At 43.9% G+C, this 25,262-nt stretch overlaps 1 protein-coding gene across 7 annotated transcripts in view; it reads left to right on the forward strand.

Moving 5' to 3' along the window:
- RALYL (RALY RNA binding protein like) overlaps positions 1-25,262 on the forward strand; it is a 570,979-nt gene that overhangs the window by 404,589 nt on the left and 141,128 nt on the right. Inside the window, exon 1 of one of the 7 annotated variants that reach the window (XM_081111048.1) lies at positions 6,751-6,866. The exons of the other annotated variants lie outside the window; for them this stretch is intronic. Coding sequence (XP_080967174.1) covers positions 6,830-6,866 — 37 coding nt within the window. The 5' untranslated portion in view covers positions 6,751-6,829. Of the gene's footprint in view, positions 1-6,750; positions 6,867-25,262 lie in introns of those variants that run through there. 7 annotated transcript variants of the gene reach the window in all.

Consider the following 25,262-nt stretch of genomic DNA (forward strand, 5'->3'; position numbering starts at 1 on the left):
TGGGCTGGTGAAACAGATGCAGAGTTTATTCGAATGCTTGTCTTTGAACACATGCAGGGTCAGGGACTAGCCAAGTGCTTTCGAGCGATTAGCAGCCACGAACACACAGGAGGAGTGGAGCTGGATTCCTGAGGCCCTCGGACTGTGCAACGCTGAGTTGCACCTGAAGCCCAGTCTAGTCACCCGGCGGCTGAGGGAGCTCATCGGACAATAATTATAACTAAACACAGACAGAAAAGGAGATGGGAGGGCGGGGCTGCGGGGCACCTACTCTACACACAGGCTGACATGAACACGATTTACATACACAAGATGTGCTATGCACATTATACCTTGGAAATTATTAGACATTTCAGAATAACAATTATAGAATAATCATTCAAAACCAAATTATGCAGAATGTTATCCATAAATAGAAAGTTACATTTATCTAGTAGGTTTTCAAATTCCATGAAGAGTTACACATCTTAGTACCGGTTTTGTCCATTTTAAATATTATATATTTTTAATTTAATTACATTTATTGGGGAGGCATTGGTTAATAAGATTATGTAGGTTTCAGGTGTAATTCTGTACATCATCTGTATATTGTACTGTGTGTTCACCACCCAAAGTCTAGTCTCCTCCAGCCACCATTTATCTCCATTTACCCTTTTCTACCTCCCCACCCCCTTTTCTGTGGTAACCACCACACGGCTGTCTGTCTGTGAGGAGTGGGATGTTGTTGGGGTTTTTTGTTTTGTTTTTTGCTTAATCCCTTTGCCTTTTTCACCCGGCCCCCAGATCCCTCCCCTCTCTCCCACAAACCCCTCCCCTCTGACAGTTGTCAGTCTGTTCTCTTTATCTATGAGCTTGTTTCTATTTTGTTTGTTTATTTTGTTCATTTGATTCCATATATAAGTGGAATCATATGGTATCTGTCTTTCTCTAACTGCCTTATTTCACTTAGTATAATACCCTCTAAGTCCATCCATCCTGTCTTGAAAACTAAGATTTCCTTATTTTTTATAGCTGAGTAGTATTCCATTGTGTAAATGTACCATGTTCAAGGTTAATTTAATTGTATATACTTACTCTTCTTTAAAAAAAAAAAAAAATTAACCATGCAATACGTAGACCCATCCAAAGGATGTGATTTAAAAAAAAAAAAAAAAAAAAAAAAAAAAAAAAAAAAAAAGCTAGAATGCCATTATCTTCAGCACAATGCAAATTTATCCAGATATAAATAGGAAACTAACACCCCCCACCCCCCCAAGAAGATAAAACTAAGTTAGGCCAACAGAAAGGCAAGATGAAAGTAAGATAAGATGGAAAGGAAACCATACAAAAAAAGGGGAGCAGTAAAAGTGAGAACACCCAAAAACAATGACCACTGACTCAGTGAACTACAATCCATTGTAAATTGAATTGTAGAAGAGAAACATTTCAACTGTTTAATACTTGTAAGCATTAAGTATTTCAAAATGTTAATGATTTCAAAGACTTCTTTGAGATCAGAGTAGAAGGAACTGGAGAAAGTTCAAAGAAATGAATAAAGACTTAATAAAAGCCAATTGCAGTTTTTAAAAAAAACTTAGAAAAGTCTTTTTGAGATCAATGAAAACATTTAATGAACTACTTGTAGGAAAGAAAAACATTCCAGAATGAGGCCTCTTTCCCTAATTTGAACCAATATTACAAATGAAGACTTGGACTAAACATTAGAAAATTTTCTATTTCCTCAGATTTAGAAAAGATCATAAATATACTAATAAACTGAGGTACTAGATGAAATGACAAAAAATCTTTTTAAAAATTCTTTATTGTTTAAAGTGTTAAATATGAATCCTTTTCCCCCCATTGACCTTTCCCACTCGCTCCCACCTCCCCCAGCACAGGCCCTCACCCCCCTACTGACTGTCCATGGGTTATGCTTATATTCATGCGTACAAGTCCTTCGGTTGAGATTTCAACCCCCGGCCGCACACCCTACTTCTCTCCCACCCATCCCCGCCTTCCCCCTGAGGTGGGATGGTCTGTTTGATGCTTCTCTGTCTCTGGATCTATTTTTGTTTATCAGTTTATATTGATCATTATATTCCACAATGAGTGAGATCATGTGATATCTATCTTTTTCCAACTGACTTATTTCACTTAGCATAATGCTCTCCAGTTCCTCCATGCTGTTGCAAATGGTAGGAGTTCTTTCCTTTTTACAGCAGTGTAGTATTCCATTGTGTAGATGTGCCACAGGTTTTTAATCCACTCATCTGCTGATGGGCACTTAGACTGTTTCCAAATCTTAGTTATTATAAATTGTGCTGCTATGAACATAGGGGTGCATATATCCTTTCTGATTTATTGGAATATATTCCTAGAAGTGGGATTACTGGTGACTATTTTTAGATTACCCACTAACAGGAGGGCACTTGACTTTAGCAAACAGGTGTGGGTGCAGTTCTAAGGTGTTTGGCAAGACAGCAGCTCAGCATGGACATGTGAAATGCAGATGCACATTTTGAACTGTTGGAAAGATGGGTTGGTGATTGTGCTGGGTTGTAAATTACTCAGTTGTCCCTAAATGTTTTGCGGGAGGACTATTGTCAGGAATGTATGGGTGTTGTACTAGTAAGGAGTTGTTTCAATAGAGAAAACAGAGTTCATATCTGAGAGGAGAAAAGGCCGAGTGACCACAGGGACAGCTGGCCTGGTAGCAGGAGGAGGCTTGCTCTGTCCACATATCATCAGAGAATGACATCACTGGAAGGTGCACTGTGGCTCACATTCTGTCCAACCTGAGGAAAAATGACTGAAGGATAGTGGAGGTGTCACTGTATCACATAAGGAAATGAAAAAAAAAGAAAAAAAGGAGTTGTTGGGAGCTTCAGTCACCCGCCAGCCTGAAAACAGCCCTCAGCCCCTCACCCAGACTGGCCAGGCACCCCAGTGGGGACCTCCACCATGAAGGGGGTGTGACCAGCTGCAAACAGCCATCATCCCCTCATCCAGGCTGGCCAGGCACCCAAGCGGGACCCCCACCCTGATCCAGGACACCCTTCAGGGCAAACCAGCCGGCCCCCACACGTGCACCAGGCCTCTATCCTATATAGTAAAAGGGTAATATGCCTCCCAGCACCGGGATCAGTGGAGCCACAAGGCCTCCCGGCATTGGGATCAGCATGACAGGGGCAGAGCCCAAACCCCCTGATCGCCCTGAGGCCCTGTGTGTGACAGGGGGGTGGGGCCACAACCTCCCTATCCACCCTGCTCTGTTCATGACAGGGGAAGGTGCCCCAACCTCCTGATCAGCTCTGCTCTGTGCCTGATAGGGGGGAGGTCCCCAACCCCCTGATCACCCTGCGGCTCTGTGTGTGACAGAGTGCGGCACCCCAACCCCCAGATCGGCCCTGCTCTGTGTGTGACAGGGTAGAGCCATAACCTCCCCATCGGCCCTGCCCTGAGTGTGACAGGGTGCGGTGCCCCAACCCCCTGATCCGCCCTGCTCTGTGTGTGACAGGGGGCAGTGCCCAAACTCCCCTATTGGCCCTACTCTGTGAGTGACGGGGGGAGCTTCTCAACCCCCTGATCAACCCTGCTCTGTGTGTGACAGGGTATGGAGCCCCAACCCCCCTGATTGGGCCTGCTCTGTGAGTGACAGGGGGTAGCACAGCTACCTCCCCATCGACCCTGCCTTGAGTGTGACAGGGGGCAGTGCCCCAACCCCCCATCGGCCCTACCCTGAGCATGACTGAGGGTGGCATCGCAAGATCCGCCCTGCTCTGTGCATGACAGGGGGCAGCGCCCCAACTCCCCAATCAGCCCTGCTCTGAGCCCGACCAGGGGCTGCACCTAGGGATTGGCCCTGCCCTCTGCCACCCTGGAGTGGGCCTAAGCCATCAGGTCATTATCTCCCGAGGGGTCCCAGACTGCGAGAGGGCACAGGCTGGGCTGAGGGACCCTCCCTCCCCTCCCCCCCCCGAGTGCACAAATTTTTGTGCACCGGGCCTCTAGTATATATATAAAAGCATAAGCTACCGTACAACTGGATGACCAGATAGTAGCTATGATGCGCACTGACCACCAGGGGGAAGAATCTCAATGCAGGAGCTGCCCTCTGGTGGTCAGTGTGCTCCCACAGCGGGAGTGCCGCTCAACTGACAAGTGCAGTTGCAGTGGCGTGAACCTCTCCCACACACACTCCCCCTCACACCTGAGTGGTGGCAACAGGAGCAGTGGGGTCAGGATGAGCGGGAGTGGTGTGGCACCCAGCCCAGGCTCAGGCTCCACCCCCCCACCCCAGCCACTTGCCGCTTGCTTCCCGCACTACTTCATGCTGAGCAGGATGTAGGCAGACAGTAGGCTGGAGCTGATGAGTTGGCAGGTAAGGCCAGGCTGCAGTGGCACGAGATCCACTGATCCCTGCAGGCCAGGCCGAGGGACCCCACTGGTGCACAAATCTGTGCACCGGGCCCCTAGTAGATTATAATTTGGAAACCAGAGGAGGACGTCAGCACTCTGGACAGGCTCCTCATCGGATACTCTTGGGTAGTCGGTCAGCATCCCTTGAGTGTTCTTTTTGGAGGAAAGGACAAGGGCCAGGGCACTGTGGAGAGGCTGGTGTGGTGATCTGTGACCCCTGCCACGGAGCTGAGCAGGGCCCTGTGGTCCCAAGCCATCTGCCGTGGTCCTGAACCCGAATGTCCCGCCAGCAAGCCCAAGCCTCAGAGGCTGGAGAGCAGCCCTCGCTGCTGTGGGAACCTGTCTTCTGTGCGACCCAGGCCCCTCACCCTGTGGCCTGTCACGTCACGTGGCCCTGGCTCTGCAGAGGGACCAGGCCACTCCATCAGGGCGTGGGCTCTTGTTCCCTGCGGGACTCTCGCCGGAAGCCTTCACCTCTCAGCCTCACTTTACGGAAACATAAAATGAGGATGATGATACTAAAATAGGATGTTGATAATCATCCATCCTAGGATCGCTTTCAGCATCCACTGGACCATGTTTTAAGGTTTTATGCTTTATTGGTTTTAAGGCACAGGCGACTTTTACTAAGGAGCTGTTGCTTACTGGTTGTGACTTTGGTTCAGTAAGTTTAAAATATATTTTTACACCTGTGAGTATATAAAAGTTCATTCAAATCAGTGAACACACTAACCTTAGGACCAAAAGATAGACACAGAGTAACAAGTATTTGCTTTAAGTAAGAAAATAACTTTCATCAATGGCTATTGTCTGAATTCATTGAAAAATAATCTGTGTTTGTATTGTCTTTATAATTTAAATTTGTATGTAAAAGTCATTTATTCAAGCAAATATTTACTGAGAGCCGACTTTGTGTGGGGCTAATTTGACCTTGGACGGACATCTCCCAGCAAAGGGCAGCCCTGTGCTCAGAAAGCTCCTGTTCTGTCAGGTAGAGGCCGCCAGGAGGAAGCCAGCGAGTAAACACAAGCATTTCAGGTGACTGTCAAGGGCAACGGAGAACATGTCAGCAGGGAAGGGCTGTGGGATGTGAAGAGTTTCCTGTGTTGGTCAGAAAAGACCTACTCATTTGATTTATTGAAATATGGTGACCTCGCTGTTAGAGAAAACACAAGGAAAATCTCATGTCTACGTTGTCTGTGGATGAATGAACACAGGCCCTGATGATGCTGCACGGCAAGAGCCCAGCACAGCGGGGAGCCTCACTGAATAGTGGTGCTTGTTAGTCAAAACGGAGCTGGAGAGGCAGCGCTGAGCCCGCTGAGACGCTCTTCTTCAAGTCTGGACCAGGAAATGCAGTCAGCACTTGAATAGGAACATGTTCTTGATGCTGACAAACTCTTCTGGTAGGAAGACTGGAGGCCCGGCGTCCCCTGTGCTCAGAGGGGAGCCCCGGCTCCCTGGGCAGGAGCGCTGGCCTCGGGCGTGACTCTCCTTTCGGCTGCAGGAGGAGACCTCCCGCGTACCCAGAAGGACGGAGGAAGTCTCTGCTGGGTGTGCACCCGCCTGTGGTTTCAGGAAGAACCGCCTTTCAGACACCTAATCGCGGTAAAGGAGATGGAACTCATGCGCTGGGCACCAAGCAGCACTCTCAGGGCAGAGAGCTCCAGGGGCGGGGTGCTGACTGTGGGAAAGCGCAGACCAGGAGACACCCAGGTCCTGGGAACATCAGGTCTGCGGACTCTGCGGAGGCAGACCAGGTGAGCCTGTCTGGGGGCAGGGGGCAGGCAGGGGCAGGGGCAGGGTGCCCAGCACACAGTAGTCACCTGAGCCTGAGACCTCACTGTGCACCCCCCAGAGAAGCCCGGGGTGTCGTGTGAAAAGATGGCTTTCCTGCTTTGCCTGAGAAAGGTCTGTCCAGACAGACAGACAAAACTAGGAGTGATCACTGCTTTGATGTCTGAGCACGCGAAGGGCAGTGGGAGCTCAGAGCAGGACGGAGCAGGTTTCTAAATGAACAGAAACCTAGTATTCTGGCGCCTGAAAGACAGGAGCCTCACGCAGGGCTAGTCATGTCTGGAAATATCAAACAGGGCGTTTAGGTTCAGATTTGGATTTCCCAGGCTTCGTGTTCCTGCTAAATATGTGAGTCCACCGCTCGCTCCCCGGGCTCCCAGCTCGCAGGAGGGGAGCGGCTGTGGGAGCCTCGCTGCTGCCCGGGAGGAGGGAAATGCAGTTTGCTCCAGCAGATCAGCGGCAGATAGAGCGCTGACAGGGGCCTCCCCTGCAATTTCAGGAGAATGGTATTACCCTGGCTCTCCGTGGGCTCGCTGGCTACCTCCTGTCAGTGAGCAACAGTCTTTCTGCAAAGCAGGAGCCCAGCGGCTCTTTGTCTCACCGGCAGGGCTCCCTCTGGGAGGGGCCCCTCAGGATGACCATGTGCAGGAGCAAGCGCCGGCATCAGAGATGTGAGTACGTCCTGACCCAACCTGCTCGTGACGCGGTGGGGAATGCACTTGGTTTGTTAGGAGAGACTGACCGTGACTTCTCCAGGTATTTCCCGGGACGAGAAAGGGTAGTGTAGCTTTTCCACTCGCGCCTTGATCGTTTTCGCTGTTACATGCCAGAAAGATGTTGGGGCGAGAACTGGGGGAATTCACTTGTTACTATGGAAACCCTTGAAAAGGTTCACAAAATCAACAGAGAAACAGCTCAAATGCGATTTCAGCGGAGTTCAGCATCCTTCACCCAGCAGAGCACTGGGTAGCGCTCGCTCTCTCGCTCTCTCGCTCTCTCTCCCTTCTTTACTGGGAGGAGGGGTTTTCTCCCCAGGGGTCTATTGAAAGGTTGGGGACAGGAGCCTGACACTTCTGCTTATTCATCCCATTTCAAGTATAACTCTCAGTGTCTCTAAACACTTCGGGGTGGAGGGGAGAGGGTTCATTGCGAATATTGAACAGGATATTCTTTGGTGCCAAACTTCTTGGTCCGGGCCATGTTTGTAACTTAATTCACAACAGGCAGCACGTCCCAGGGCTATGAGGAGTCACCTGTAATCGACCCCAAAGGGGCTGATTCTGACAGAAAAGCAGCATGACAATTGCTCCGGCCACATGTCCGGAACAAGGGTGGTTGTGGGACTGAAAGCCGCTTGGATTTAGCTGGAAATCCGAGTCTTGTGGACAGTTTCACGGCAGAGCCCCGTGCCGGTCACGGCGGCCTCTCCGGCCACCTCGGCGAGCCGGCTCTGAGCCACTTTACCTTTGCGGGGTCTGCGTACGTGTGGCCATGGAGCCCGTGGCCCTGCGCTGCCCGCCTGGCCGCCGGAGGCAGCTGACCACACCTGTTCTGTGGTCCACGTCCACCCGCTTGATCTCCATCCTGACGTCCTGGGTGTCACCGAATACGGAAGAACAGAAGTAGCAGCAGCAGTTCCTCCATCAAAGGCTACAGGACGATAGGAACATAGTATTTTTTGAGGGTGATAATGTGGGCTTTGGTCCATCGTCACCTGCAAGCTGAACGCTAGCATTTCTCTTGTTCGAGGAAGTTTGAAGCTCCACGGGGCACCCGGTGAGCTGCGACCGCGGTGCATTTCAGAGCTGCCTGCCTCTTGTTCCCTCTCTGCCTTGTGACTGAGAAACAGGGCAGGAAACGGCTGCTTTTCCTGAGAAACACGTTGGTTCACAGCCGACAAGTCTGTTGCTGATTGTTTCCTTGTGATTTCCTTCTACAAGAGTCACTCTAAGCGGTGCACGTACTGGAAGCCTGCACGCCCGTTACTCCTGTCTTACACACCCTCATGTTTTCCAGGGGCAGCCATCGCCTTAGTGCACATGGCAGATGAAAGATTCACAGAAAAACTGCCCCGAGTGTCCCTCCCTAAAAGGTGCCTGTTGGCGTCTGCGATGAAGCAGCAGGAAGAAACTGTGCGTTAGCCAAGGCAAGCCAGCAGCGTGTAATTATGCAGCCAGACACAGTGGGGTGCTGAACGGTTCAGGTTTTAAAAGCCCAGTGTGTCTTGTCTACCTGTATCATTGGCTGGATTCTCCTGCACTAACTGTTCTATATTCTAACCATATAAAAGATTGGAGAGCAGGGATGCAGTAAAATAAAGTATTAAGAAACCTTAGCAATAAAAGCAAATGGGATCCTTAGATGAATGTCCACCTCACACCAATAATCTCTGCAAAAGTAGAATGCAATGCCCTTGTTTGCTATCCAATGGCCATCTAATAATATCTGGATTATCCCCTCACCAAACCCAGTGTAGTTCCACTCTAAATCATATGTTTTATGTGTTTTGATCATGGAAAGGCATAAACTAAGCTAGAGGCAATTGTAATCCAATTAAAGCAATAATTGCATGCTTAAAACCTCAGTGTGGGAAAGGAGAAAAGTGTTCTTATGATTGTCTTTGAAATTGCAAAAGTACATAAATGAAGTTTTTAATTTTCTCTTTCCACAAATATTTAATATAATATCCTCCAGCAGAAACAATGCAACTTCCTTAGAGAAGCCCAGGAGAGAGCAGCAAGCGCCTGAGCCCCCCCGGGGCGTGCGGGGTGGCACCAGCAACCGGGGGGATGTTTAAAGTAGAAATTGTGCTAAGCCTTTGAGAATTCCTGTGGGATTCTGAAATCCTTTCCCCTTGTCCAGGCAGGTTATTTATAATTCCCTGAGGAGGGGGTGGGGGAGCAGTTGCTGTGGAAAAGGAGGCTGCCTGCATGTTCATTCAGCTAGCAGGTCTTCCTGGCACGTAACTGCATAATGGCTGTCAATTAGATATGAATTGGGGCGGGGCGGGGGGGGAGGGTTAAAAAATGATTGCCGGTGTCAGAGGTTGTTTTAACAGAGCCAAACATGTAGAAACCACTTTAGGAACTTTAATAGATGGAAACCTGGTTTTACAAATTAGGTTGGGGAGGAATCATCATTTGTAAAACATTTACCTTTGGAGTTTAAATATAGATTTTTTTTCACACATATTGCATCAGTCTATTTATTAAAGTGTGAAGTTTATGTTTAAACTCTCAAAAATTCATGCTATGTGTAAAACAAGGTATACCAGTGACCTCCCTTACTGGAATTCCAAATGACCTTGAGGAAACATGTGTTTTGTTTTTTAAAAATACAGAGAGAGAAATTCTTAACGCTGAATATGTTTTGAAATACATACGCAGGGCAACGTTAGAGCAGGGCCCATGTGATGTTAGGTATGGGTTTTTGAGCATCCTACAACCTCATACACAGTGAGAAAGAAGTGCCCCTCTCATTGCAGGGCTAACACTTTACCTCATTTTGCTAAGCGGGAGAGATATGGCTTTCTGGTTGCGAAGGATACGTTAGGGTGGCCTTATCCACCTTGTAGTGGGAATACTTGCTGAGATCATGTCGGGAACCTGAGGACCCGCCGTTGGTCTCCCTGTAATCTTGTCCCATGTCTGTTACCTCTGTGGGTTGCAATGTCTTTGATAACTTCAGTGAATGGGCCACAGATGGCTTTTGGAGTGTCTTCCATTTCTAACCTCAGCGTTTCCAGTTCGTAGTTTCATCATGCAATTCTTCTCCTCAGAGACATTGGATGGTTCTCATTGCCTAACCTGGGGCTCTGGGCCCATGTGCTCATATCCATATGACCCTCGGTTTAATGCAAGAGGCCCTAGAATCCATGAGAACATTCATCATTGCCTGTGTAGTGATGAAAAAAAATATGTATATATTACCCATATGTATCACATACACACACATATATAAACACTAGAGGCCCAGTGCACGAAATTCTTGCACTGGGGGTGGGAGGGTCCCTCAGCCAGGGCTGCCCTCTCGCAGTCCAGGACCCCTTGCTCCTTACCGCCCGCCTGCTTGCTGCTCCCTACAGCTCAGCTCGCTCCTCCTTAGTGCTGCTGAGAAGGCTCCCCCCACCGCCACTGCACTCACCAGCTGTGAGCCTGGCTTCTGGCTGAGCAGCGCTCCCCCTGTGGGAGAGCACTGACTACCAGGGGGCAGCTCCTACATTGAGCATCTGCCCCCTGGTGGTCAGTTCATAGTGACCAGTCATTCCACCTTTCGGTCGACTTGCATATTAGGGTTTTATTATATAGGATAGGATATTGAATGTGAACTGTAAATGAAAAATAAAATTAAAAAAGAACCAAATGAAATTTTAGATCTGAAAATTTTTTAATATATATATTTTTTAATTCTCACCTGAGGATGTTTTCAAATTGATTTTTAGAGAGAGAAACATTCATGTGACAGAGAAATACCCATAGGCTGCCTCTGCACCTGCTGACCCACTGGTATCTAAGCTAAACCTAAGTATGTGCCCTAACCTAGAATCCAACAGGAAACCCTTTGGTGTACAGGTTGAGACTCCAACCAATTGAACCACCTGGCCAGGGCAGATCTGAAAAAAATATTTTAAATGTACCTTCAGGCCCTGGTTGGTGTGGATCAGTAGGTAGAGTGTCCTTCCACGCACCAAAGGGTCATGGGTTCGATTCCAGGTGAGGGCACATACACAGGTTGTGGGTTTCATCTCTGTCAGATTGCTTGGGCAACTGATTGATGTTTCTCTTTCTCTTTCCCTCTCCCTTTCTCTCTCTCTAGAATCAATGAAAAGAACACATCCTTAGAGGAGGACTTAAAAAGAAAAAAAAATGCTGGTTTGCTTCAGTGGATAGTGTTTCTGCAGGCAGACTTAAGGGTATCGGGTTGGATTCCGATCAAGGGCACGTACCTGGGTTGCAGGCTCAGTCCGGGGCCCTGGTCGGGGATTCGGCAAGAGGCAACCAATTGCTGTCTCTCACATTAGTTTCTTTCTTTCTCCCTCTCTTCAACTCTCTCAAAAAAAAAAATCAATGCAAAAACGTCCTCAGGTGGGGATTAACCAAAACAAACAAACACACACCCATCCCCAGTGTGATTATTGAAGGAGCATATGAAGTATTTGTTGAATGAACGGGAAGGGATGGGACTTCGCTTTCTAACTGTGTTAGCAACTCTGCAAGCCAGAGCGTTTATTTTTATCTTAATTTTTATTGATTGATTATTTTAGAGAGAGAAAGGGAGGGAGAGAAACACCGGTGTGTTGTTCCACGTATTAAGCTCTTTGGTTGCTTCTGGTCTGTGCCCTGACCAGGATCCCACCGCAGCCTGGCTGTGTCAGGAGGAGGTCCTAACCCCCTGCGCTGCGGGCTGCCTGTCCGGGCCCCTCAACAAAACCCCTCTGGTGCCCTGGCCCCTGCTGCGGGCGGAAGCGCCTCTGCCACAGCGAAGGTTTGGGCTCCATTCTGCCAGGGCACCTACTTAGGTTTCGGGTTTGATCCCCGGCCGGGCTGACTGCTGCTCAGGAAGGGACCGAGGACCGTTGAGGTCCGGGTGCTCTAGTCATTCGGCGGGAGCTGGGGTTCCATTGCCGACATGGCGACTCCGATCCCACTACCCCGTCCTCCATCGAGGACTTCAGCTATGGCAGCTGCGTGGCCCCGGAGGCGGGTTTCCAGGTTCCCAGGGGAGCGGGTCCGGCGGGAAAGCACTTGCTCCGCCTCCCCTCCCCTCGGGGCTCCTGGCCAGAGCGGAGGCACAGGGCTCAGCGGGGAGAGCCGCCCAGGGAGCCTCCTGGCTGGTGCCGAGAAAGGAAACTGGGGCCCTTCCTCCTGGAACCCTGTTGTCTTCGGGGGAGAAAGCGACAGGTGAAGCCTCTGCAGCCTTACTGGGGCATCTTTAAGTGAAGATGTTATTTTTTTCAGTGAAAATAAGTTTATTGTGTAATCAATATCGTGTACTCATTGTGATTTATTGTGTAATCAATATCGTGTACTCATTGTGATAATAACCTGCAGTGAGTTATCTGCTGGGATGTTTGTGCTTTAGGGCCTGTGAACGCATTTTATTGTATTTGATGCAGCCTCATGTCCCCTGCCTCGCTGGGCAGGCAGCCACGCCCACTCGCTCCTGCCAGTCGTTAACCGGGAGGGCATACCGGCTAATTTGAATATTCCTCTATTATTATATAGGATATACTAATTTGGGGTTCTAAAGTGATATGTTTAATAAAATGTATTTAAAAGGTGATACTAAACTTGTAAACGTTTTATGCCATATATTTTATATATTATTTAAAAAATATATCACATTGGCTATAATTATATTTCAATGTTTAAAGAAAAGTATTCTCATGTTCCCAAATGTTGGGAATCACTGAACTGGAAAATGACATACAGATATGACATCATGTCACAGACATCGCGTCATCCTCACTCCCACCTTCTTCACGCCACCTGTGTTCTGGGCTTGGTCAGGCTCCGGGTTGTCCCTGGCTTTGCCATGCCTGCCCCATTGACGGGCGGCCTGCACCAGGATCTTCTCGTGTGGAAACCATCGCTAGTCAAGGTTTCACTCAAATGCCACCTCCTTCACAAAGGTCTCTCCCATTTCCAAGTAAAATTTGTCTTTCTCTTCTCTCTTCTCAGGTAAATATAATTTGCTCACACTTTCTATGGTTCTGTCTTATACATTGACATTTATCTGCTTATTCCATTAATCTCTCATTTTTCTTTCACATTAGGTACCTTTTATTCTTGCTTTATGTATTCTCAGAGCATAATATAATGCTTCACTCATAACAATCCATAACTCACTAATGAAGTTTAGTCACATAAAGAAATATTTATCTATCACCCCTTACATTACTTTCCTGACACGGCTCTTATACTAAGACTGTAGCAATGTACAAAATGAAGTTCTATTGGGGAAAGAAACACAAAATGCAAATAAATGTATAATAGGCCATATGCCATGTGATACTATTTTCTATGGAGGAAAAAATAAGCAAGCAAGAGGGAAAGAGAGTTTGGGAAGGCGGAGTGGAGAATTGCTCTTTTCTATGGGGTAGATAGGAAAAGCTGCTGTGATTAAGGTGACATTTGATCAGACACCTGGAGAAAATGAGGCAGCAATCTACTTCCCGTGTAGTTCCAGGCGTACACAGCAGCATGTGCAAAGTCCCTGGGGTACTTAGGGTATTGGAGGAAGACAGAGAATAAAACTGGAATTAACGAACTGATATGAGATAAAAAAGCATCAGAGGCATTGTAAGTAGGACATAGAATTAAATGCAACGATGTATTTTATTTGTAACTGAGTTCAGATATTATATTATTTATTAACTTTTAAGAAACACTATACTTTGAAGTGACTTGTGAAATAGTTCTTTTAATATGAAAATAATAAGAATGATGTTTTAAAAATCACTATACTTTATGCTAGTGAAAGCATCCAATCATTAAATGAAAGAGAATCTAACCGTGGTCACCCAGAGCCAGAAAGATATTATTTGAACAAGAATATTTTCTAATTTATCTTCTTACAAATATTCTTATATTTTTGATGGATTAACCCTCCCTCTCTTTAAAAATCTTGCTATGAGAAACAAATAAATTCATAGTTTGATGGAAATGTTGTCCAGCTTCTTAAGGGATTGGCAGGAAGAAACACTGGCTGCCATTCTTAATTGGTACAGAATTGGTGTATTAGTGGCCAAGTGGATAATTGGTTTGATGTTCTGGAATTGTTAGAACATGCGCTTTCTTACTTGACACATACATCTTTATTGCTTCATTTGGTCTTATATAAATCTTTATTGAAATATTTTTTGAAATTAATACATATTGGATAGAAAAGATAAAAAATGGATTATTATTCAAAACAAATATTTATGTTGATGCTGTATGTAACTGTGAAGATGCAAGCAAGCATGACTCGTTGCTCCCTAATTAGATCATATCTAAAATGTTGACATTGTTTATTACAAAACTAGTTGAAGAGTCATATGATCTAGGTTAAACATTTTTTTTAAGTTTACACTAAAAAAAAAAAAAATACTTGACGCTTATTATGTAAGGCTCCTAGAAGATACTATTAAATTCAACCCTTGATTTTTCTGTTATTAAATGCTTGTTGGGAATCCTGGCCTGACATCTGAAATCTCTCCAGTCTTTCCCCCTCTGCTTCCTTATATGAAGTCTGTAACAGGCATAGATTGAGAACATGTAATGCACTTTCCTCTGTGGACTCATGTCTGCAGCTCGAGCCAGGATGGTCGGGTAGAGAGTGCTCAGACGGGCTGCTGTTGCAGAGAGCAGGGATGTCGGCAGGCTGGCTGAGGACGCCCTGGTTCGTGTGGGTCTGCTTCTCCTCCTCCCTGTGCTTTGCTTTCTCAGGTTCCAGCCTGAGACTGGGTCCACCTGCAGAAATGCTTTCATACTTCTCTCTCTCTCTCTCTCTCTCTCTCTCTCTCTCTCTCTCTCTCTCTCTCTCTCCCTCTCAGGCATTTTTCTATTTCAGTGCTCCCATAATCAAAGGTCAATTTTGTAGAAGGTGACCGTTTGTCCATTTCTTTGAACTTGGCTCTCATCCACCACCTGTTCATTTAGTTTCTCTCTTCTGAGAATCTGGGCTGCATTCCTGTATAGACCTACACAGAAACCTTGGTGTTGGCCTTGCCCCCCCACAGCTGTTCAGATTAATGTTCTCTACAGAACGGCACTGACCTCTCAAAGAAGGTGACAGTGACAAATGATGGGAGTTTTATTTACAGAGAACACCTAATACATGCTAAGCAACTAGATTCTTAGCTAAGTCAGATTGGTGTTAAAGTAGATATCAATGTATCTTTTGAAAATTCTGCCATGAATGCACAGGTATGTGTGTGTGTGTGTTTAATCTTTATTGTTGAAAGTATTACAGATGTCCTGCCCTTTTCCTTACATTGACTCCCTCTACCTCTCTTGCCCCCACTCCCTGGGGCTTTCAGTAAACTATTGTCCGTGTCCATGGGTTATGCATAGCTATACTAATAAAAGCCTATGTGGTTGTGATGCCCTCACGCTGTGAAGCCCTCATGCCCTCACACTGTACCAATCCATCACCAGGAGGCTGCTTGCGCAGCTGGTGCGTGCGGGTGGGCAGGGACTTGACACTGCATGCGCAGCACAGAGGCAGGACCCCTGGGTCCCGACAGCTACACACGGCGACCCTGGGGGGCAGGACCCCTGGCTACATCTTTGGGGCAATTCATCAAGGAGCCCTGGATGGGTGGGCAGGGCCTACCTCTTTGGGGAGATTGATCATGGGGCTCCCGCACTGTGAGAGGGCACAGGCCAGGCTGGGGACACCCCCCCTCCCCCTGTGAGTGCACAAATTTCATGCACCGGACCTCTAGTATGCTTATAAGTTCTTAGATTTTTACATGGTGATAGACAAGATGGCCACTCCAATGTGCTGGTGGAGAGAGGATAACATGGGAAGGAGTCTTTGGAGTGTCTAACGTGTCCTGCTTTGGGGAGCTTAGAAAGCAACTTTCTCAAAAGCCGTGATCTGCTGTAATTATGCTTTTGGACAGTCTGTCTATTTTGTTGAGCCACATTAAGTTGTCATTTTTAAGTCAAAATTATCAGTTTCATATTGTTAATCTAAACACCAGCTATCATGGAAGTTGGTGATGAAAAGGGACCAGGCAGATGGAAAGCCATCGCACCAACACTAGTTGGCATTAAAAGGCAAGGGTGTGGTGACAATCCTTCATTAATTTAACTGTTTATTCAACATGACTAAGTCTTAGAGCCCTTGATAATGATGCTAAACGGTGTCGTTGCCTGCAGGGTATTTTACTGTATACTTCCACTGTCATTGTAGGAGTTTTCCTTTCATTGCACTAAAACAATGTCAAGGGCATGTATAGTTAAGCTGAGGATGAGCACTTGTTGTCTAAAAGAACACAATTAACTAAGGGAATGTATGTGCTGTTGTTTGGGGCATGTAAGGTTAAAGCAGCCACAAGGGAACAGAAGTGCATTCAGACATGTCAACGTGGGTTAAATAGATGACATTTTAGCTATTAATCCTTCTAACTAGGCTTTAAAGATCATCAAAACTTTGGAAATTGCCTACCTCCCACCAGACAAAGTGGTTATTTAAAAAATGTGAATTCTAATTTTACATGGTTTTATTATTAGAACTTTGCTTTCATCCAATTGGAACAACTATAAATGAATTAATAGTAATACAAAAATGATGAAAGTAGTGTTTGACATTTCTTGAACTCTACTCTATGCCAGGTATTATTTTAAGCACTTTTTTATATATAACTAATGTAATGTATGCAACAGGGCAATTATTGAACATGTAAAAGCACTAATCTAGTAATTATGACCCTTTTAATTTTCATTGCAATTTCAAAATGTTACTCATAATTTTGATATCTACTTTCTAGGAAATCAAACACCAAGTTAAATTAAAATATGTTATTGGCCTGAGTGAAAGAATCAGAGCTGTTTACATGGAACTAGCCTTTCCTAGTGACCATTTCCAGCACAGATGATCCACTCGAATGTGATGAACAGGCTCCGAATCTCCCCAGGGCTGGGGCAGCGATATCATGAAAGTTTCTGCAGTAGTTTGTTTATTCACTCTTTAGACAGAAATAGTTTTTTGATTATTTTCCCAGAACCCAGGCTAGATTTTGAGAGAGGGTTCTATTTGAACAGACATGAAAATTTCATTTGAAATGAAAAGAAAAACAAATTTTAAATTTTACTTTAGAAATATTTTTGTTACTTGGCTATTTAAGAAAGAAGTTATAAGCCAGCACAAAAGTAAAATACAGTAACTGTGTTGGGGAGATCATGGGTGCTGGCTGCTGAGGTTTTCTTTCAGGTCTGTGGAGCCACAGTAACTTAACCAGTTCTTATGCTAAACACAGTTGTTCTACAGGTTAAAGACCCTACAAGTTGGTTTTGTCTTATGGAGACACCATCTCATGTCTTTAGTTGTTTGGGGAGGCTACTAATCATTAGTGATACCATTTCCCCTCGATTACTACTGACAAGAATTAAATCAACTCTTGCCATTTGCCTCATACTTCAAGCCAATTAAGTAAGACCTGCCTTGTCTATTGATGTTAAAGGAGCAAGTGGCCTGGGCTCAACTACCATTCATAGAATTCTTTCGTTTCTTGTGTCTTGGCTATTTTAGTATTTTCCATCTAGAAATGTAAAATAGTAGGAATCTTCAAACATGTCATGATCTAATTGTTAAAATTTTATTGTATTTATTGGATGATAGTATACAGTGTATCTCCATTACCAGTCCTTATTTAAGAAAACTTTAACTGACAAATATCCTGGAAAACCATGTCAGTCTAGAAGTGATTTTAGTTAACTAATAAGCACCATCATTTTGTGCTATCGACTAAAAGTTTGATTGGTTCTTTCTTTGAATTATTCTGGGTCAATGCCTACATCAGTATAAACTGAAAGCCTTCCTATTATTTACCCATCCAAACGTTATAACTTAGTTGTCATAGTGAACAGATTCTTCAATTCTTGTACAAAAGTAAATTTAAGTAAACCATGTCTAACTTTATGACTTTAACAAGACTGACAAGGCATCTTTTGACCAGGTATTATCTGACTTTGCAGATTCATTTCTTGCCATTCCACTTTGTGTATTCCAGTTTGGTGTATGACACTGTATTTTTCTTCTGTTGTCCGTCGTTAACCACTTAGGTTACCTCTTCTATATAGAACACCTCTCCCTATTCTATCTTTGTTAATTCTTGCTCATCCCTCAGGTGCCAGCTCACATAAGCACCTCCTACTGATTAATTTCTCTCACTCCTGGTGGCGAGTGTAGTTAACCTTTCTGTTTTCCTTTGTGCCCTACATGTGCATCGTGTTGTGTGTGGGTTGTAATGAATTGGTTATTTGGCTACCCTCCTGGAAGACATAACCCTTTGTGTGTCCCCAGTGTGGTCTGGCACTAGGACACCTTCTATCAATAGTTATTAAAGCTTGAAAGGAATAGACTGTCTTCCTTATATACCAATATACCATTGTCAACAACTAGATATTGCAGTCATTTGCTCCAAATAAACACTACGATGTAGTCTATCGATAAAATATCTCCTGCCTTTATATAGTCAGGAGATACCTCCAGAGGTGATATTCATCTGCTGAGGTCTTTTTGGCCTCATCTTTTGGGGTTATTTTGTCTACTAACAACTCTAATTTACTTATTTCATAAAAAATATTAAAAATAATTTAGCCCTGGCTGGTGTGGCTCCTTTGGTTGGAGCGTTGTTCTGTGCACTAAAAGTTCCTGGGTTCAGTTCCTGGTTAGGGCACATATCTAGGTTGTGGGTTCATTCCCTGGTTGGGAGGTAAGCAATTGATGTATCTCTCACATCAGTGTTTCTCTCTCTCTCCTTTCCTCCCTATTTATGATGAAATAATAATAATTTCAAAGTACTGATAATATGTCCCGGGTAACTGAACAATGTTTTCCCCCAATTTAAGGTTCACTTAGGAAGTACCATGGAGCACAGAGGGTGACTTTCTCCTGAGGACTTCGGCTGCACTGGTCATGGGTCAACCGGGCTGGTTTCTAGTTAGTTGATTTAAAGCGTCCAGATGCCGTGTCATTGTGCTTTAAGAACTGCAGGCTGACGGCTGACGGCTGACAACATTCAAATGAAAACTCCTCTCTCTCCATTCTCAGGTGCTCCCCTATCTGGGCTGGCTGGGCTGCTAGGTTTCATCATTCCTTACATCAATTTTGCTTCAGTTAGAGGAACAAGCTGTTTGTTTCTCCACAGATCTGTAGCTATTAATCTCTGCAGGAACACAGTGATTGATTTTTTCAGACCTCAAAATCACAAAGACATAGGCTAGAAGGAGTAACGCACACGCGTCCAGGGTATACCGGCTGAATCTATGAAAATGAAGACTTCATGACATATAGAATAAGTCTGTGTCACTCATATGTTCTGCCACTTTTAAGTTTTGAGATGTGAATAGAATGGTATTATAAAATAATTTCAGGGACTACTTCTAGTCTCTTTTTTCATTCTCCTTTCCATTGTTCTTGCTACTCAGGAGTGGTGTCAACTGGAAATTCTTGAACTGTAACTAAAAGTGACCTCATTTGAAAGCACTAAAGGTATTGCAGGTGGCAGCTCCCTGAGGGGCTGTCCGTGTTTCTAGCACGTGGATGTACAATCTGGGTCAGTAATGAATGCTGCACATTAAATTGACCTCAGTGGTCAGAGCACAAACTTTTTCTCAGCATTGGCAAATTCCTGACATAAAGGCTTAGTCTCGAGCGGTTGAAAAGCTATTAGAATAAGGCAGAGACTCTGAAAGCATGATCTCCAAGCTACACATTTTTTTTTTCTTTTCTTTTCTGAGTATAATGGAGCTTTCCAAGAATTTTTACCGAGGAGCCATTTTACTTCCTGGACTTTGAAACTGAAAAAAGATAACATTGTGAGAGGAGCAATAAGGAACTCAATAAAGAATTGAGAGCAAAATATTGTATGCTTGATAAGTTACTTCAAGCTTCTCACCTGAGTTGGTCAGAGCACCAAGCTAACACGTCCACAGTCAGTGATGTGAGCTCTCTGGGCACAGGTTTGCCCTCATTTGGGACCAGGGGCCACTGTGGCCCCCTGACCAGCCTCCTTCACAGAAGGCAACAGAGGATGGACAAGGAAAGGCAGACCAGTCCCCAGTCCCCATGACCACAGAGTCTCAAAGTGGATGTATTGCTATTCTTTGTGTTAAAATACATATCGTATATATAGAATGTGCCTCATATTGTTTATGTCACCTTTATATACACAAAGGAACACATCTATCTTTGAAGAAACCGTTATTTAGTTTCATTTCCATTTGTGACAGTGGGAACATTCAGCCAGCCTAACTTCCTTTTTGATCAAATGTCAAGTTTACACACGTAGAATTTCACAGAATACAAAATACCTTCAGTTTCAAGAAGGGCTTGCTTCACAGAGACTGTGAAGTTAGTCTCCATTCATAGTTTCCATTAGCGCCTTTGCATTTTAGCAGGTACATGTTAAATATTAGATACTTTAAAGGACACTGAACTAATCGATAATGTTGTCTTTCCCTCCAGGCAGAAGATTGTGACTAAATTCTCTGAAAAAAATGTTACTCTCTTCCCGTGAGAGAGGCCATGGTTTGTTTCATTCCCATGGGCTCAAGTAGACTCATAGGAAATGTGTATAATCTTATCCAGCTGGGACAACAATCTACCAGGCATCTTCTTTATCCAGCATTATAAGCACCCCAACTGGCAGTGTGAACCACAAAATACAAACTACAGTTTGGACCTAGCTACAGTTTGGGAGAGAGAGATAGAAACATCAATGATGAGAGTGAATCATTGCTCAGCTGCCTCCTGTACACCCCCCACCTGGGATCCAGCCCACAACCCGGGCATGTGCCTTGACTAGAATCGAACTGTTGACCTCCTGGTTCGTAGGTTGATGCTCAACCACTGAGCTACACCAGCCTGGCTGCTCTATTTTGTTTTTAAATCAATTTCTTTATTTTTTTTCTAATTCTCACCCGAGGATGTTTTTATTGATTTTAGAAACAGAGGAGGGGAGAGGGAGAGAGAGAGAGAGAAACATCGATGTGAGAGAGAAAAATCCATTGGTTGCCTCCTGTATGTGCCCCAGGCAGGATTGAACTGGCAACCTTACTGTGCAGAGGACGACGCTCCAACCAACTGAGCCACACCGGCCAGGGCTGTGACCTTTACTTAATAAGTGTAACCTATCAATGACATAGAATCAGGTAGAGAGACAGCAGAGCCACCTAGGCCAGTGGTCTGCAAACTGCAGCTCATGAGCCACATGCAGCTCTTTGGCCCCTTGGGTGTGGCTCTTCCACAAAATACCGACTGCTGCACATGGGCCACGAAGTTTCAATCGCACTGTACATGCGTGCCTGCATGTGGTATTTTATGGAAGAGCCACACTCAAGGGGCCAAAGAGCCACATGTGGCTCGCGAGCTGCAGTTTGCCAACCACTGATAGGCTGACTGCCGCTTTTCATAGAGGAGGGATTTGTCTCACTGCCCACCAGACCATGGTAACCAATCCAGGTGCCTGCCCAGCCTCCTGCTCTGGGAGTGTAGGGGTTTACTCTGCAATATTTATTTTAAAAATAGTAATAATAATAATCTTGTTTTGGAAAAGTTAATGTTTAATAGAAATCCACATGATAATATTCTTCCCATATATTTAAATAACTAACACCAATTTTCAAGTAGCTTTTTTAATGTTTCAGTATTCTATCTTCCTATTTGCAGCCTCTTTTCTCTTCTCAACAGTCTCCACATCACTTTTTCCTATATGCTTCTCCATCATCCATTGACTCAGTTAAATTGTGTATCATACTGCCAATCCTATTTCTTTCTTCACATAGCTCTCTCCAGGAAGCTATGAGAACTAAGACCACCTTAGTTGGCTCTGTACCTGGCTCAGGGTAGGATCTCATTGAGCATTTGATGATGAGTAAATGAATAAACACACTCATATTGTTGAGTTTTTGGCTTTAGTTGTTTATCTCCTATTTTTATTATATTTTTAAATTCATTCTGATTCCTTTCACGAACATGGATAAATTACCTTTCTAATACAATTGTCCCACAAATGACAGTTTCTAAAAATGCACAAAGGTTTTAACCTACACTCTTGTGTGTGGTTGGCCATCTAATGACTATTGTAAATTCATCATTCAAAAACTGCATTGTCTGTCTTTCAGTGACAACATAAAAGGCAGGTTTCATATCTGAATTATAAATCATTCATCATCATTTACTCACCACTTTAGAGTGCTAAGCATGCTTGTTAAAGGTATTCAGTTAGCCATCTATTTATCTATTTTCTAGGAAAAATGTCCAAGTCTCTTGACCTACTGCTCCAATTTCTGGCAAACTGAAAAAGTAGCATCTTTGACACACATTTGGGATTTATCTCCTTGATTTACTTTGGCCCAAAGCCACAGGCTTTGCTGGAGGATTCTCAAGAAACTTGTCTTGTCCTCTTCTCTGTTCCTTGCCAAATCTTTTTAAAACTCAGCCAAAGAACTCCTCCTCTGCATTTATCAATGTAATAACCAAAATTCCCAGTTATGCCTTTGGATTCTATTTCCTCATTTCCCTCACACACTATGTACATTACATAGTTTTACAAGTCCTCCATTTTCCTAGAATTTGTGCTTGGACCTTCACCAGATGACTATCAAATCAATAGTGCATAATTAAGCTCTAAGTAGAAGGACTCTAAATATTTTACAATCCTTAATTAATCTTACCCAATGGAACAGTTCAATGCTCTTTTCATAATGGGAACAGTATTATGAGATTTAAGAATACTTTAGTTTGCAATAACCTATTAATTATATAGGTTAGCTTCATTCCTTTTTCTTCTTGATGAGTGGTCAACCTCCTGTTTATTGTGGCCTGAATTTCATGGCAGTTATGGTGGTTATATATACTTCGATTATAGGTATGTAATGAATAGTCTGTAATTTCCCCCTGCCTACTATCCACTTACACCAGTAGTATTTTTTAATCATCTGAGTCCGGATGTTATTAAAGTGTGTTTTGTCAAAAATGTCATTTTCATCTTTTAGGAAGTGGCTTAAGAACAGTTTTTCCCCCTTCTATATATAACATAATTGCCAAGGTCATTAAATAATATATGAAGATACATTTTCATGACAGAGACTAGCCAAGAATAGATCTAGACCACTCTTGTTTCTCTTCCTATTGCTGTAGAAATGTGATTAGTGAAAATGGTAGGTAATTATCTTGAACAATGAACCCAATCAATCTAGCCAGTTCACCAAGGAAAAAAGGATAGTATTAAACAAGAACTGTGATACCATCGGAATGGGCTACCAAAAGACATGAATGAGTTCGGTGCGTGCTTTAATCAAACCCATGCTGCCATGTCCTTGAGTAGATAATACATCTGTTCACACAAGAAAGAATGATGTTTCTTTAAAAATCATAATTTTCTGTTTCTTTAATAACAATGACTTTTGCATTCACCATGTTCTAGTTGAGTGTGAACATTATATACAATATGTCTACAAGTCCTTCAATTTAGAAATACGAGTTGCTATGAGAGAGAGTAAAGCTGCAGAACCCAGCCATGGGAAGATACAGATTCCTATGTACTCTGCTCATAAACACTGGAAATGGTGAAAAGCTTAATCTAGTGTAATCAACTTGCCTGAATATAATTTATGTTTCTTTTCTGGGTGCATATAGGAGTAGCAAACACACTTAATAACACTGAGCAATATTAGTTTGAAATAATCAGTTTCCTTTAAATTTAAAATGAGGATTGTGAAAATAATTGTGCTTTACCAGCATGTAAGTTTATATTTTCAGTGGGTACAGAACAATAAAATATTACCACTTCACAAAATTTTAAGACAACTACAGTATTTACTATAAAAGAAAACCCAGATATGTAAAATGGCCTTGGAGCAACTTAAATCTTTAAAAATCAAGAAATCTTTAGCCCTGGGCAGGTTGGCTCAGTTGGTTGGACTGCCACCTTGTACACCAAAACGATTTCGGGTTCCATTCTTAGTCAGGGCACATACCTATGTTGTGGATTCAATCCCTGTTCAGGGATGTATGGAAGGCAACTGATCAATGTTTCTCTCTCACATGGATGTTTCTCTCTCTCCCTCACTCTCCATCTCTCCCCCTCTCTATAAAATCAATTTTTAAAAAATATCCTCAGGTGAATTGAGGATTTAAAATTTTTTAAATATATAAAATCAAGAAATCCTTAAACAACCATGTATAACTGCATATATAGCTAAGCCTGCTCATGGGTAACATGATTGATCAAGATTACATTTATATAACCCTGTTTTGGGAGGTGTAGTCCTTTGTAATGTCTTTCTTGCAAATGATTGTTGAAAAACTAGGGAAAGTTTAAAAGAAGTGTTTCAGTTACTACCTAGCAGTTTATTTGATTTTATTTTTAATATATTTCATTGAATTTTTTTTTTTAGAGAGGAAGGGAGAGGGATAGAGAGTTAGAAACATCAATGAGAGAGAAACATCGATCAGCTGCCTCCTGCACACTCCCTACTGGGTATGTGCCCGCAACCAAGGTACATGCCCTTGACCAAAATCGAACCTGGGACCCCTGAGTCCACAGGCTGATGCTCTATCCACTGAGCCAAACTGGTTACAGCAGTTTATTTGATTGTTGTGGACTATAACGAAAAGTTAATAATTAACCTAAAATAATTTAAACTCAGACTTTCAAAACACAGAAATAAATGAGCTCTAGGCCACATCAAACAACAATGTGTACAGAACAGAAATTGGCTTAAATCCATATTTAAAAACAAAACATACACAATTATATCAAATATCCAAAATATAGGAAGTGAAAAGAATCTACTTTATTACTATGGTATAAGATGGCCAATTTGTTCTATTTTTTTCTGCTCCAGTCAGATTTTTCCAAGTACTTCTTAGGGCTCCAGCCCAAGTTCCTCTCAGCTTGTACATGATAAAAGCATTTCATTCACTCATCTGTTTAGCAAACATTTATTCAATGAGAAATGTGTTTTGCTGGGCCTGGTAGGGGCTGTGAATATACATTGGGTGGTCTCATCCCCGAGAAGTTTACACAAACACAATACAAGCTAGCACATGAAATTCCCTCGCAGATTACTTCCGCCTCGGTGTTAAAGTTTGAAAGACAGGCAGACTGTGGTCATTGGAAGTAGGGAAGAGCTTATGGGATGAAACAGAAAAGCAGACTGGGGAGACAGTAGGTGTGTTCAGAGAATGATAAGGGCTGACGTCTGTCCCCAAGTTAGAGGGGGTCATGAGATGTCAGTAGAAGTGGACATCGGATTGGAAGGTCTTCAGTGGTATACATACAGGTGTGACACTCATCCTGAGGATAAGGATGCCAACTGCTGAGTGTCTCCTAAGCATCTGCGCAC

Source organism: Myotis nattereri, assembly GCF_964212035.1.
Source record: "Myotis nattereri genome assembly, chromosome: 17".
In the NCBI taxonomy this organism is placed as follows: Eukaryota; Metazoa; Chordata; class Mammalia; order Chiroptera; family Vespertilionidae; genus Myotis; species Myotis nattereri.